The 15232-nt window shown below is 42.9% G+C and overlaps 2 protein-coding genes across 9 annotated transcripts in view; one reads left to right on the top strand and one right to left on the bottom strand.

Moving 5' to 3' along the window:
- LOC112216416 (RNA binding protein fox-1 homolog 2) overlaps positions 1-6477 on the top strand; it is a 38599-nt gene extending 32122 nt beyond the window's left edge. For 4 of the 8 annotated variants that reach the window (XM_024376384.2, XM_024376383.2, XM_024376385.2 and 1 more), the window contains 4 exons: positions 283-325; positions 2654-2745; positions 2935-3016; positions 3172-6477. In XM_024376384.2, coding sequence (XP_024232152.2) covers positions 283-325; positions 2654-2745; positions 2935-3016; positions 3172-3216 — 262 coding nt within the window. In that variant the 3' untranslated portion in view covers positions 3217-6477. The other 4 variants (XR_006080592.1, XM_042310635.1, XR_002948315.2 and 1 more) reach the window with 4 other exon arrangements.
- Positions 6478-7976: 1499 nt separating this feature from the next.
- Positions 7977-10542, bottom strand: LOC121841583 (retinal cone rhodopsin-sensitive cGMP 3',5'-cyclic phosphodiesterase subunit gamma-like). Its single transcript, XM_042310807.1, has 3 exons — positions 10437-10542; positions 8987-9092; positions 7977-8737 (listed from the first exon to the last, which is right to left on the bottom strand). The coding sequence occupies exons 2-3, from the start codon at positions 9088-9090 to the stop codon at positions 8620-8622; spliced, it is 222 nt and encodes a 73-aa protein (XP_042166741.1). The 5' UTR covers positions 9091-9092; positions 10437-10542; the 3' UTR covers positions 7977-8619.
- Between the last annotated feature and the right edge of the window lie 4690 nt (positions 10543-15232).

The raw sequence follows: 15232 nt of genomic DNA, 5'->3' as shown, positions 1-15232 counted from the left end.
CATGAGATAATATTGCGGTCTACTGCGCAGTGGTCACAATCACTCCAATATGACTTGTAAAGGGCTACGTTTGGCCAAACAAGAGAAGTGGTATTTTATCTCGCATGTTGCACGTGTGTGTATATTAATCACCTGCCCCTTTTCTCTCCTCTCTTTTACACACTCTTCTTTATTCTGCTCCTCCTCACAACTTGTATTTCCTTCCACTCCTCAATCACCATCCATCACTTCTCTTCTATCCATCGCTCTCTTTCTGGTCTTTCCTCTCCTCCCCTCTCTCAGTGTGATGTATCAGGAAGGGTTTTACGGTGCAGCAGACCTCTATGTAAGTATACCTCTCTCCTTCGCTCTTTCTCTCTCATTCTCTCCTTTCCCCTCCCTCCGTCGGAGTGTGTGAGCGTGTGTGCATGGACCAAACCCACACAACTGTGTATATGTGGGTGATGTAGTAAACTTTACAATTTAACACACGTTTTCTTTTTTTTCTTTTTTGAATTTTACCCCCCTTTTTCTCCCCAATTTTGTAGTATCCTATTGTTAGTAGTTACTATCTTGTCTCATCGCTACAACTGCCGTACGGGCTCGGGAGAGATGAAGGTCGAAAGCCACGCGTCCTCCGAAACACAACACAACTGCTTCTTAACACAGCGCGCATTCAACCCGGAAGCCAGCCCCACCAATGTGTCGGAGGAAACGCCGTGCACCTGGCGACCTGGTTAGCGTGCATTGCGCCCGGTCCGCCACAGGAGTCGCTAGTGCGCGATGAGACAAGGATATCCCTACCGGCCAAACCCTCCCTAACCCGGACGACACTAGCGTCGCCCCACGGACCTCCCGATCGCGGCCGGCTGCGACAGAGCCTGGGCGCGAACCCAGAGTCTCTGGTGGCACAGCTAGACCACTGCGCCACCCGGGAGGCCCCCTTAACACACATTTTTCAAAACCGGTTTATTCATTTAATTATTTTAATTAGGCAGATCAATAATAGCTGTTACACACACTTTGTTCTTGATGAATCATATTGCTATATGAAGTGGTGCATGCCATGTGCAATGTCCAATCTTCCAGGATCTATACTACATACCCTCATAGTTCTGTACATTCATGAATAGACTGCTCTATGCATCGTTTGCCTGCGTGTGGAGTGTGATTGTGTGTGTGTGGTACCAGGTTGACCATAGCTGTTCTCTGTTCTCTCTGTAGAATAGTGTTTCAGGACATTAGTGGCAGATTGCCCCAGGTAGGGTCCCATCATCACGTCACTGTGTGATCAGCCAGTGTGCATCCATCCTATTACTATGCGTTCCACTGACTGACTGACTGCTACTGGTGTTTTATTGACCATCCCAGATTGAAATGCCTCTTTATTTCTGTTTCTATTACTAACTCACTGGATTCTGACATGGGTGGAGTCCCCCAGAACGGGGGAGAAAGGGAATCGTTATAACACGAATGACAATATTACCTTCTAAAGGAATTAGACATAACACGATGGACATTTTAAAGTTTTGTTCAGTTTAAAAAATAAAATAAAAATAGCACAATAAATCATATACACAGATGAAAACAAACTAGGATTTTGCCACAATTCTTATGCAGTCTTTATAACGGCCACCCTTAGATATGAAGTATAGCCAAAATGAGAGGTACACTTTGCCAGTAATGGCTGACATGGTTTCTGAAAGTTGAGGCTGAGTAGCTTAAAGACAGCTCACAGAGGATCTCCAGGATCTGAGGATCAACACAGGTCCACAGACTCTCAGGGACATGGATCTTCATCTTAATGAGTCGTTCTGACCCCTTCCTGGTATCTCCCTATATCTGTTCCAGCTGTGGCATGCTAACTGAATCAATGTTGGCATGCAGACACACTTATACCCCTCCCCCCTCCTCTTCCCCATTCTCCTCCTCTCTTCTCCTCTCCCTGTATCCTCCTCTTCCTATCCCCCCCCCAGCAGATGTGTGTGTTACTGAATACAGGGACTTGGTCCTGAACTGATCTGTAGGTTAGAATGCAGTGGTGTGTTGCCAAGGAAAACAGTCTCCTCTTGTTTTGAGTTTGGGGTGCATGCTGTCCGGCGTCAGTTGTTGGTTGTGACCATGCGAGTGTGTATGTGTCCCCTCCCCCTTAATTGTATTGGCTGGCCGTCTTCTGTGTGTCCTTCATTCGTTTTTCCCTATTAAAGGAATAATGATCCTGATCACCTGTTTATTCACCCCCCCCCTTTCTTTAACACTGTGTTTTTGATGGGAAGGTTGAGATTTCACACCTGAGGTTATGCACACTTTCTCCTGTCTTTGTCTCTCCCTCCACCTCCAACAAGACATCAATTATCAGATGAATTGAATGTAGAAAAGCTGCGGCACACTTGATGCAGGGCCTATATCATTGTCACAAACCAAGGCCCTAGTGTTTTTTTTGTTGGTCATGGAGGGAGACCGACACGGGGAAAAGGCCTCTGCTACATTCTCTGAATGCCATGTTGCACCAGATGACCTGTTGTTGCTGCTTGTGTTAGTCTCGCTCCTTTTTCTGCTGTTATAAAGGAACATAGCTTCACTCTCATTCATTCCTGGGGTATTGTGTGAGGGAGTCGATAACAATTGACTAACAGCCGTGTTCTCGCTGTCTGTCTGTCCCTTCCTCCTTTAGGGTGGCTATGCTGCGTATCGCTACGCTCAGCCGACTGCGGTAGCTGGTCCTGCAGGAGCAGCGGCTGCCGCAGCAGCTGCCTACAGTGATGGGTGAGTGATAAACACAATATATTACACAAAATAAAGCAGTAGCACACCGTACTATGACTATATATAGGTAACATATATTATATATCAACATATTCAAATTAAAAGCAGTGGGCCTACTTCACTTTCTATTCTGGAACATGTTTGGTTGCACAGCGGTGGGTTTGTAATGTACTAATCTCTGGTGTCCAGCTACGGACGGGTGTACACGACAGACCCTTACCACGCTGCACTAAACCCTGCCACAGCTGCAGCCTATGGTGTAGGAGCTATGGTAAGAACGCTTGTCTATCTACATTACTATCCACAACAAAGAAAAGAGAATAGAATTATCTTGTCCATTCTAGTAATTCTACTTCTATGGTAAAGCTCTAGCCAATCACTAACCCACTAACTGCCATCTTACCACCTCTCCTCTGTCTCTACCAGGCCACACTGTACAGGGGAGGCTACAGTAGATTTGCGCCCTACTAAAGATAACCACATTTCCCAGGAGCTCTCTCATCCTGTTTTGAACAATCTATAAAAGAGCTCCCTCTGCTGTCCAGGATGGAGATTGCAACACGTTGACGCAAGTTTGTAGCCTACCATGGAAACATTTATATTTCAAAATCTCCTGCTGTCCACTCTTTTTTCGCTTCAAACAAAAATAGGAATGCCGTTTTAAAGACTGGTAGAAAGCCTTGACAAAGAAAAGAAAATAGAAAAAAAAACGTGTATTTGAACCAAATGGCCGCTTGTTTCCATTGCACGGCTGTATTATAGTCCCCCTGTTTCTCCCTCTCGACACTCTCAGCAGCACAAGACACAGAATGGTCGCCCCCAGCTAGCGTACCTCCAGAGCCTATCATGTAACTGGTGTCCGGACCGTTAACTGAACACTGAGACAAACCCCCTACCACACGTATAACAGCCAAGGTGTAATGTGGCATGTACTATACACAACTCATACATCAAGAATGGAGGCGGAGCCTAGTTATGGAAGACAGAACTGTGACTGCCAGTGTCTGCAGGTCTGTGGAGCCCGAATGAGCGAGAAACCACAGCAACCGAGCACCAAAAGCATTTTGGAACAGAAAGACAATTTGCAAACAAAATGGAGGATGTGACTCCATGTTTCCTCTTGTGGGGTGAAGGAGTATGAGAGAGGAAATGACATCATTGCAGAGAGAGAGAGTGGATGGACTGATGTTTTTTTTAACACTATTAGAAATGACTCACTTCAAACTGAGCAGTAAAAGGATTATCATAGCTGTTCCTTACCTCAAAGTTTTCTTAGTCCGTGAAAATGGGGAACCTTTAAAAATTTAATTGTTACAATTATGCAAATAAATTAGTTAGAGAGAAAAAAAGTTACCAAATTATTATTATTATTATTGCTGATTTATAGCGTTGTCTTTATTGCGTTATTATTGTTAGTTTCAGTGGTTCTCTGAGCACACCTCCACATACATTTTCCACTTCCCTAGAAACGAGGTCCAGGGGCTAGGACTACAGTGTAGATAATATCTATGTCATTCACTACAATGGGCAACACTACACGTCCCCTCTACATAACACAATATTATACCAAACTAAACTTCCAGTGCACAACATCATATTCTCACAATACTTCACGCTATACACAAATCACTCAGAACTATATAATATTTCATCACTACTATAGATGTACCGGCTGGCTTTTTATTGCATTGTGAATGTTAGGCTGAGACATATCACTGATATCATTGAAACAACCAGAACCTAGTGTCCTAGAATAAACTTATTCAGTTATATTTCTTTGAAAAGTTATGATAGGGATGTATTATTTGGCTATATGATTGATTTCCGTAACTTGTTCTGTCTTTTAGAAGAGCAGGTAAACATCAAGTACAGTCTTCCTGAGAATAGCTACGTTGGTAATAGATAGTGAGATTCTGTCAACAGGCGTTGAAAGAGGGACACCATCAATATGAAAAATATTTAATGCAAAATACCATACTATTGTGCATATTTCTATATCCTTATACTCTATTTCCAAATGTGGTTGTTTTTGCCTTTTTTTTGTTCCAAAGATTTGTAGAAAAGCACACTTTTAGTCATGTGTATGATAAATATATTATCGTTCTTGTGGTTATTATTATAAGTGCGGTCTTTTTATTTGTTGCATTAGCTTGTTATATTTTTTTCTATTGGTAAATGTTGTTGTTCCTCCTAAAGTAAGGTGACATTTTCATTTCCAGATTAGTTGAAATCTGATATTTTTTTCCCTCTTGTGTTGTTTTCTAGGGCAGAGGGGAATGGGCTCTTTGGTAGTTCAAAGAGGGAGGGTACCATAGAGGTATGCCACTATGACATCAGCCTATCTAGTGTTCTATATCTATGGCGCGAACAAAACGGGAAAGCATGTAAAAACTAAACTACCAAACTAATTTTCTCAATGGAAGAAACAGGACTTTTTTGGTCCAGACTGAAACAGGGTGATGGGGGGTTGGCAAGCATTGGATTGAGTATTTTTCCTCCCAAAAAATAGGGAAGGCTGAAATGTTCGGGCCTCACAATTTATTCCAAGTCCAAAGTTTACAGTAGACAAGAATACGCTGGAATGAATGGTGGCCTGACAAGCACTTCTTGTGAAGTAATCTAGTCACTCTGTCGTAGACAAAGACTCCTAACATTTCAGTGCTGAAATGAATCGGTTGAGGTTTAAAACGGATGTGAAGAGCGTAGCGCTCGTGTGCTGTCTAGGTTAAAGGGCATGCAGTTTTGAATGATCCAAGTATACAAAAGGTTGTAAGTGTTATCGTTTGGTTTGTACAATGGTAAATGTTTCAAAGCAGTTTTACAAAGAAAATGTTATGTGGGGCATGAACTAATTACTATGAAACAATATTTCAAAATGCTGCAGTCATTGTTTATTTTGAAATGTTTGCTCTATTTTTCATTTTATCTTCGGTTTTCTGGCTGTGTGTACCACTCTTCTCAGTGTGAACTTAATCTAAGACTTCAACAGGGGTCAAACTCTTCTCTGGTCATTTGACTTTATTATCATGTATTGCAAAAGTAGACTGAAATATGAATAACTGAAAAGGTACCGCCAAAGATAGTTATTTATGCCCTATTTCTTTGGTTACCAAATTGAGAAACGCAGAGCAAAGTGGATAAATGATTGACAACCTATTTAACCAATCAACATGGGCAACTAGCATGATGTTGTTCTCCAGGAAGTAGAGTTTGAGACCCCTGACCTAAATGTTTTGCATGATTTTTCTGTCTTTTGAGATCAGACTCCCAACAGCATTCGGTTGCAGTAGTTATCTTTTACCACTAAACTCCATGGAGAATGCTAGGCAGCTAGCCCTTTTTTATGCTTAGGATGCTAGTGTAGCAAAGAAGAGCACAGTGCTGTTTGTCAAAGATTCAGGCCCAGTGATGGGCAAAACGAAATGGCCACCACAACGAGGCAAGAACACAATGGCAACGTTCTAATTTCCATACCAGCATATTACTTTGAATTCATACCTTGATACAGTGCTTCATACTAAGTAGTATACTTGTGTGGATATTGGAACAGAGCCATGGAGTAGGCTCCTTGTATTATATTATACAGTGAGGTGGTTCTTCTTAATCACTATAGGTTTCAAATGGAAGTGACTGTCCTTTTTTGAATCTCTTCCCCTCTGTCATGTTTATCCCCTGGCTGCCATTATGCTATTTTGTTAGTGAATGTCCATATAAAATCTTTTATATAAAATATTTTGTTGTGGTTTGTGACTTTCATGTTGTTATTTTGGTGTCCAATTTCAAATCAAATGAAATGTTATGTCACATGAATACAACAGGCGTAGACCTTACAGTGAAATACTTACAAGCCCTTAACCAACAATGCAGTTTTAAGAACAATAAGTGTTAAGTAAAAAATAAAAGTAACAAAAAATTAAAGAGAAGCAGTAAAATAACAGAGGTTATATACAGGGGCTAGGGGTACAGAGTCAATGTGCAGGGGCACCAGTTAATTGAGGTAATATATACATGTAGGTGGAGTTAAAGTGACTATGCATAGATAATAAACAGTAGCAGCAGTGTAAAAGAGAGAGAGGGGGGGGGTGCAAATAGTCTGGGTGGCCATTTGATTAGCTGTTCAGGAGTCTTATGGCTTGGAGGTAGAAGCTCTTAAGAAGCCTCTTGGACCTAGACATGGCGCTCCGGTACCGCTTGCTGTGCGTTAGCAGAGAAAACAGTCTATGACTAGGGTGTCTGGAGTCTTAACAATTTTTAGGGCCTTCCTCTGACACGGCCTGGTATAGAGGTCTTGGATGGCAGGAAGCTTGCCCCCAGTGATGTACTGGGCCGTACGCACTACCCTCTGTAGTGCCTTGCGGTCGGAGGCCGAGCAGTTGCCATACCAGGCAATGATGCAACCAGTCAGGATTCTGTCGACGTTGCAGCTGTAGAACCTTTAGAGGATCTGAGGACCCATGCCTTTCAGTCTCCTGAGGGGGAGTCGGCTTTGTCGTGCACTCTTCACGACTGTCTTGGTGTGTTTGGACCATGATAGTTTGTTGGTGATGTGGACACCAAGGAACTTGAAGATCTCAACCTATTCCACTACAGCCCCGTCGATGAGAATTGGGGAATGCTGGTACTCCTTTTCCTGTAGTCCACAATCATCTTCTTTGCCTTGATCACGTTGAGGGAGAGGTTGTTATCCTGGCACCACACGGCCAGGTCTCTGACCTCCCTATAGGCTCTCATCGTTGTCGGTGATCAGGCCTACCACTGTTGTGTCATCAGCAAACTTGATGATGGAGTTGTGCCTGGCCGTGCAGTCACGAGTGAACAGGGAGTACAGGAGGGGACAGAGCAATTTCTTATGTTGTCCTGTGTTTTAATAATGTCTGTTTGAGTCGCTGGTGGTTGTATTTTGTGTTATTGAGGATCCAAGATAAATGTACATTTTAATTGATTGCTTCTGATGAAGTATTGCCAAAGTACCATGAGAAGTAGCTGTTTTTCAATTGGTTATTCTTCATATAATTCAAGAGGGTTCATATGTGACACATTGCAAGAGTGATCGGCTCTCAAATGAACAGTCAAATTACAGACATTTGAAATTCACTGTAAAAAAAGATGGATTGATTTTATTTTGTACATAAATATATATTTCTGTATATAAAAAGTGCTTTCAAGGAGAGCGGGTGCAGGTTGAGAAAAAAGTCAGGCGGGAGGAGACCAACTATAATTGAGATATGAACAACGCTTAATCAAACCCTCTTTAATAACATTTGTAAATTTAGTCCAGCTTCTCTCTCAGGAAGTGCACCAGTGAAACTAGTAGTAGTGTCGAAGTAAGCTTCACTGACATGACCGTTTATTTACCTACCAGACCGCAGAAAGCGAATGCACATCACTATTATACATTACATGTCTTATTCATATAACTTGAGTGCCATTTGACTTCAGTTGTTAGGACATTGCTTAGCTGGTCATTTACGTGAGATTTCTACAGGAGGACAGTGGCAGGATGAGGTTTGGTATTATGTGTCTTCAGTTTAAAGCTGGTGTGTGCATATTTCCCAAGTATCACTGTGTGTTTGTGTGACTTCACCATTTCTCTCAGGGTCGGTAGTGCACCCGAGTACGCCCGGCTCTCAGGGTCGGTAGTGCACCCGAGTACGCCCGGCTCTCAGGGTCGGTAGTGCACCCGAGTGAGTACGCCCGGCTCTTAAACACCGAGCTGATGTCAAAGTGGAAGCGCCTTGTACAAGATGGCATAACAAAACAACAAGAATCAGTTCAGAGTACTGGACTCCCTGACCTCAGGGTCCAGAAAGGAGGAGAGGGAAGGAAAGAGAAGTGGAGGGGGTGGTCGAGGGGAGGGAAGGAGGGGTAGGGCGTCTAAACAATTCCATATTTCGCCAGGTCACTGAGTTCCATGTCACCGAAAGCTTCCCATGGGCAGACCACTGTGATGTCTGTGCCGAGACCCTCCATGCCGGGGATGTCGTCACCGAATCTGGTGGGAGAGGAGAGAGAAGGAGAAGTTCCATGAGCTAAAGGGATAGAGACACAGCAGACTTGAGGGTTGTGGTGGTAAAGTTGAGTTCGAGAGAAAGATGTATTGAAGTGTGTTTTGGTACGGTATAAAAGGAGTTGCATTTGATATGTAAGGATGGATGCTTGTTATGTTAGAAGGTGTATGCACAATTAGTTTTCATTGTTGTAGTAGTTATATTTGTGTGTTCTAAGGGAGTTTCTAACTCACCCCTTCTGGCCAGGCTTGGGGGCCTTGCTCTTGAAGGTACGGGTAGTCCTCTGCTTGAATTTAGGGGGGGCCTTCTTTTCAGCGGCAGTTGCAACGTCTGCCATTTCTGTTGGTTACCGAGAGCGAGAGGGAGGAAAGAGGGTCAATAAGGTAGCTGGGAAATACGTAACTGAATAACAGTAGTAAATCCCATCAAGATATCAGTCAGGAGTAGATTATCGGTTTCTTTAACTCCATCGGTATTATCCTCAATCTGTCTTAATCCAACCCCCTTTCCCTAATACCTAATTATTACCAACCCCTCCATCTCTCTATCCCGTCGCACCCCAAGAGTGATACTCCCTCTAAAATACACCTGAGCGGTCTATGTTGATCCAATCATACCAGATTAGATTTGGCACCAACCTATACTGTACTAACCAAGGCGAAAATAGTACCAAAGTTACTTGTTAGCGTTACAATCTGTAGTTCAGATGAGGTCACTTCAACCAGAACATTGTGTAACTAGAAGGTTCTTTGAGACCTTTGAAACCAGTAGTAGCCTATCCCAGTCTTCCATTTCAACTGCACTCAACACAATGTATATTTCTACAGTAGAACACATTGCACACAAATGCTTTTGAGAGTTCGTTGTCCATGCAAGCAATACTCTGCACCCAAACACGTTTTATTCCACCACTCTTGACATGCATCCTGTACAGGTGAATGATATTCTGTTTTCAAGTCAACAGCCAATCAACAGCTCTCCTACATCACATTCCACAGCTGCTCTACTGATCTGCATGTGTTCATTCTATAGTTTCCTGGTATTGCCAATTTGTCTGCTGGTCTCCTCCTAGTGTCCTGGTATTGCCTATTTGTCTGCTGACCTCCTAGTGTCCTGGTATTGCCTATTTGTCTGCTGACCTCCTAGTGTCCTGGTATTGCCTATAGGTCCACTGGTCTCCTCCTAGTGTCCTGGTATTGTCGATTGGTCTTCTGGTCTCCTCCTAGTGTCCTCCAGTACAATTCAATTCCCTGTCTATCAGAGTGTTGAATGAAAAGCTCCAGCCTCTCTATTAGACTTCAACCACTCAAAAATTCCATTGTCTGTTATCCTGCTCTGCTCTCATCCTCAAGAGTCAGTTGTGTGAGCTGTCTCAAGTCTACAGCACACAAGTCTACCACAGGAGGCTGCTGAGGGGAGGACGGCTCATAATAATGGCTGGAATGGAGTGACGGGAATGGGAACCATGTGTTTGATGAGTTTGATAGTCAATGACCATCAGCAATGGATCTCAACAAGACAACTCCATGGAAACAGTACAATATTTCCAGCGAATTCTCTACACTCTAAAATGTTTTCTGCAAATGTCTAAGGCATTGATGCCAAATGACCCTTACAGGGCATACAATAAAGGTAACTAATGCTCAGAGCTGAGCGTAACAGGACACTGCAGTTTCATCCTACCTGTCTTTGCAGTCTGTATTGAACAGTTCTCCGGAGTTGGGTTGATCCTACTGAGATCCTGCTGTATCTCTCTTCCTCCTCTCCGACTGTCCTCCCCTTTTATACACCTCTGACCTAATCCCCTCTGACCTTTGCGCTGTCACTCGCCGTGTGACCGTGTGTACTGTGTATCCTACTGGGTGTTTACTGGCCACCAGCCCGTCCCATGCTGCTAGCTGGCCTGACATAACATCCAGAGCATATAGCGAGTCCCAAATGGCACCCTATTCCCTACATTGTGCACTACTTTTGACCAGATCTCTATGGGTAATGAAAAGGGTGCCATTTTGGATGCAGTGTATATATATATATATATATCCACTGTGGGCTACGTGCCTGCAGAGTTAAGGCCCTGTAATAGGCTTACACATGGCACCGGCCACTTTGAGTATGTACAGCAGTGTATAATGTCTTGGCATGTTTAGGCTGTTGTGTAATTGAATGGATGAACACACATTGGTAACCCTGATGTAAAGTAAGCTTCAGGTTGGTATTTATAGGGAGAGAGGGACTGTTTTAGTAGGGGTGAGAGGGTAGTGTATCAGTGGCCTGTAGTTGTTGCAAAGGGCTAATTGTGTTAACTGCAGAGATACTAAGAGAAGAGCTTTTGTAGTCTTATTAAGGCCCAGTTTAACTAAGTGTTTGCAACCAAAAAACGAAGCTAAAACAAACTTTATGTGGGATTTACACTTGAGCTCTATTCAATCTGTCTCACTGAAGTGTTACCGATTGTGTGATAGAAATGTAAAAGTCATTTCCAATTGAGCTGACATATTCAGATTTTACTGTGAATGCAGTCCCCGCTAATTTCATTCACGCTGTAACGCTGCACTGCCATGATATGTATTGAATAGAGCCTTTCGTGTTTTATCATATATTCCAACTTAATTTGACCTTTTTGTTTATTCCTCAATGTTGAATTCCCCTTTTGAAAAAACTGGTTCAAACGCTAAGGAAATCTGGGTGTAAATGTTTAAAATGATGGGCAAATCATACTAAGGATCTGGGTTTGCGTGAGCTTTACTATGAATTGACCCATGAATTGAACCCAACCCAGCTGTCCAGTGAACATAGTCTTTGTTGTATTATGTGTTTTGGATGGAGTTTAGGAGTGACATTCTACTTCTACTTGTAATAAACTTCTAAGAACCCATTAGGAACAATTAGAGAGCTATTCCACTTATGCTGAGCCCCTCCACATAATGTCCTTCATTAGCAAAAGACAAACGTAGGCCTAGACGAGGACTGGGAGGAGAATGTTTGTGTGGGACATTTCATCAAGCTTATACAACTCTCCACTTTTTGGTGATTCGTTTTCAAATTCAAATCATTTTTCATGGGAAACCTAAGTTGAAATTCAGAGGTTTTTGTTCAATGTTCCCACCATCTTCAGCTGAACTAATGGTTTCAGAGGGTGTCTTCTGAAGTTAAACAAAGAAATCATCCAATGTTTTATACACAGTGCATTCAGAAAGTATTCAGACCCCTTCACTCTTTCCACATTTTGTTACTTTACAGCCTTATTCTAAAATTGATTAAATTATTTTTCCTCATCAATCTACACACAGTACCCCATAATGACGAAAACAGGTTTTTACCATATTTTACATAAGTATTCAGACCCTTTGCTATGAGACTAGAAATTGAGCTCAGGTGCATCCTGTTTCCATTAATCATCCTTGAGATGTTTATACAACTTGATTGGAGTCAACCTGTGATAAATTCAATTGATTGGACATGATTTGGAAAGGCACACACTTGTATATATAAGGTCCCACAGTTGACATGCATGTCAGAGCAAAAACCAAGCCATTAGGTTGAAGGAATTATCTGTTGAGCTCCGAGGCAGGATTGATCTGGGGAAGGGTACCAAAACATGTCTGCCTCATTGAATGTCCCCAAGAACAAAGTTGCTTCCATCATTCTTAAATGGAAGAAGTTTGGAACCACCAAGACTCTTTCTTTTTTTGGCCACCCGGCCAAACTGAGAAATCGGGAGAGAAAGGCCTTGGTCAGGGCGGTGACCAAGAACCCGATGGTCACTCTGACAAAGCCCCAGAGTTTCTCTGTGGAGATGGAAGAACCTTCCAGAAGGACAACCATCTCTGCAGTACTCCACAAATCAGGCCTTTATGGTAGTGGCCAGACAGAAGCTACTCCTCATTAAAATGCACATGGCAGTCTGCTTGGATTTTGCCAAAAGGTCCCTAAAGGACTCTCAGGCCATGAGAAACAAGATTCTCTGGTCTGATGAAACCAAGACGGAACCCTTTGGCCTGAATGCCAAGCATCACGCCTGGAGGAAAGCTGGCACCATCCCTACCATGAAGCATGGTGGTGGAAGCATCATGCTGTGGGGATGTTTTTCAGCAGCAGGGACTGGGAGACTAGTCAGGATCAAGGGAAAGATGAATGGAGCAAAGTACAGAGAGATTCTTGATGAAAACCTGATCCAGAGCGCTCGGGACCTCCGACTGGGCCGAAGGTTCACCTTCCAACAGGACAACGACCCTAAGAACACAGCCAAGACAACACAGGAGTAGCTTCAAGACAAGTCTATGAATGTCCTTGAGTGGCCCAGCCAGAGCCTGTACTTGAACCCGATGAAACATCTCTGGAGAGACCTGAAAATAGCTGTGCAGCGACACTCCCCATCCAACCTGACAGAGCTTACATATGTGCCAAGCTTGTAGCATCATACCCAAGAAGACTTGAGGCTGTAATTGCTGCTGAAGGTGCTTCAACAAAGTCCTTGAGTAAAGAGTCTGAATACTTACGAAATGTGATATTTCAGTAAACAATATACATATAAATGAGCAAAAATGTCTAAAAACCTGTTTTTGTTTGTTATTATGGGGTATTGTGTGTAGATTGATGATTTTGACATTTTTTATTTTAGAATAAGGCTGTAATGTAACAAAATATGGAAAAAGTCAAGGGGTCTGAATACTTTCCCAATGCACTGAATATGTGTTAGACAACCAACTTTGTGTTGGGTCAGTTTCTTTATGGTCTTTACTTGTTCTTGCCGTCGTTGTTGTAATGCAATGTAACAAAACAGCAACCTGCCCATAGCAACTCAATGTCATTTATTCATTGAAGGGTGTCTTCAAATGTCTTACTTAATATTGTCTGCACAATCTCCATATAGACTGGCGCCTTTGTTGTGGAAATCAATGACTCCCTGGTTCTCGGGACTAGTTTTACAGATGAAGGATCGTAATTAGAACTTTCCTGCAATGTAGGGAATAAATACAAAAAAAATCCACTTTGGCATTTCGGACTTGATTTTCCCTTTTGAAAATTCCATCAACCCATGCAAAAATGTCCATAAATTATAATCCACATAATAATTCACATTTCCTGTTGCTGCAGGATTGTTTTCCTGCTGTAGCGAACTGGCTCAAATTAAGGTCCGGCATCTGAACACGAGGGGAGACAGAGAGCTGGTTTCAAGCGCAGGGCGCAGCAGGTGTTTATTGCAAAGGACCACAGGAGGAGGCAGGTAACTGGGTCCAGGGGCAGGCAGAAGGTCATATACAGGGGGTCCAAAAGGGCAACAATACAGGCAGGGAAAGGCTAGTAACGTAGTCCGGGAGATCAGGAAGGGAATAGGAAAAAGGTGTCGTTAGCAAGGCAGGCAAAAACTATCAGGAGGAGTAACTCACAGGAAACAGCGCTCCAAAAGACATGTCACAAAACCAACAATACCTCACAGTGATGGGGTGCAAAGAACTGAACTACACAGTGTGTGATAATGACATACAGGTGTGTGAACAGGTGATTAGAATTCAGGTGATTGGGATCTAGAGAGTGAGCTGCATTCAGGGGATCTAGGTGTTTGAGAGTGTGAGCCGGAAAGTGGTCTGGAAAGTAAGCTGTGTTCAGGGGATCTACGTGTTTGAGGGTGTGAGTTGGAAGCAGACTTTACAACTTCAAGTTTTAATGTTACATGCACAAGTACATTGAAATGTCTTTCTTGCAAACTCGAAGCCCAACAATGCAATAATCAATAACAATGTATTACAAAAAAATAATAGTAATAAGAATAAGAAATACAAAAAACACTAAGTAAGCATTCCATCACTCTTCTTCTTGATCAAATAGCCCTTACACAGCCTGGAGGTGTGTTGGGCCATTGTCCTGTTGAAAAACAAATGATAGTTCCACTAAGCCCAAACCAGATGGGATGGCGTATCGCTGCCGAATGCGGTGGTAGCCATGCTGGTTAAGTGTGCCTTGAATTCTAAATAAATCACAGACAGTGTCACCAGCAAAGCACCCCCCACACCATAACACCTCCTCCTCCATGCCTTACGGTGGAAACCACACATGCGGAAATCATCCGTTCACCTACTCTGCGTCTCACAAAGATACGGCGGTTGGAACCAAAAATCACAAATTTGGACTCATCAGACCAAAGGACAGATTTCCACCAGTCTAATGTCCATTGCTCATATTTTTTGGCCCAAGCAAGTCTCTTCTTATTATTGGTGTTCTTTAGTAGTGGTTTCTTTGCAGCAATTCAACCATGAAGACCTGATTCACGCAGTCTCCTCTGAACAGTTGATGTTGAGATGTGTCTGTTACTTGAACTCTGTGAAGCATTTATTTGGGCTGCAATTTCTGAGAATAAGTTTCTAATGAACTTATTCTCTGCAGCAGAGGTAACTCTGGGTCTTCCTTTCCCGTGGCGGCCCTCATGAGAGCCAGTTTCATCATTGCTCTTGATTGTTTTTGCGACTGCACTTGAAGAA

Source organism: Oncorhynchus tshawytscha, linkage group LG32 (assembly GCF_018296145.1).
Source record: "Oncorhynchus tshawytscha isolate Ot180627B linkage group LG32, Otsh_v2.0, whole genome shotgun sequence".
NCBI classification, from domain to species: domain Eukaryota; kingdom Metazoa; phylum Chordata; class Actinopteri; order Salmoniformes; family Salmonidae; genus Oncorhynchus; species Oncorhynchus tshawytscha.
The sequence above is the reverse complement of the archived record's forward strand: the minus strand, read 5'-3'. Positions and strand labels throughout refer to the sequence as shown.

What these genes read in the sequence shown, in the direction of transcription:
- LOC121841583 (XM_042310807.1), bottom strand. Translation starts at nt 9,090, where the DNA reads ATGGCAGACGTTGCAACTGCCGCTGAAAAGAAGGCCCCCCCTAAATTC. An exon ending in CCCAAGCCTGGCCAGAAGGG is followed by an intron (nt 8,738 to 8,986) that starts GTGAGTTAGAAA and finishes CTCTCCCACCAG; the next exon opens with ATTCGGTGACGACATCCCCG.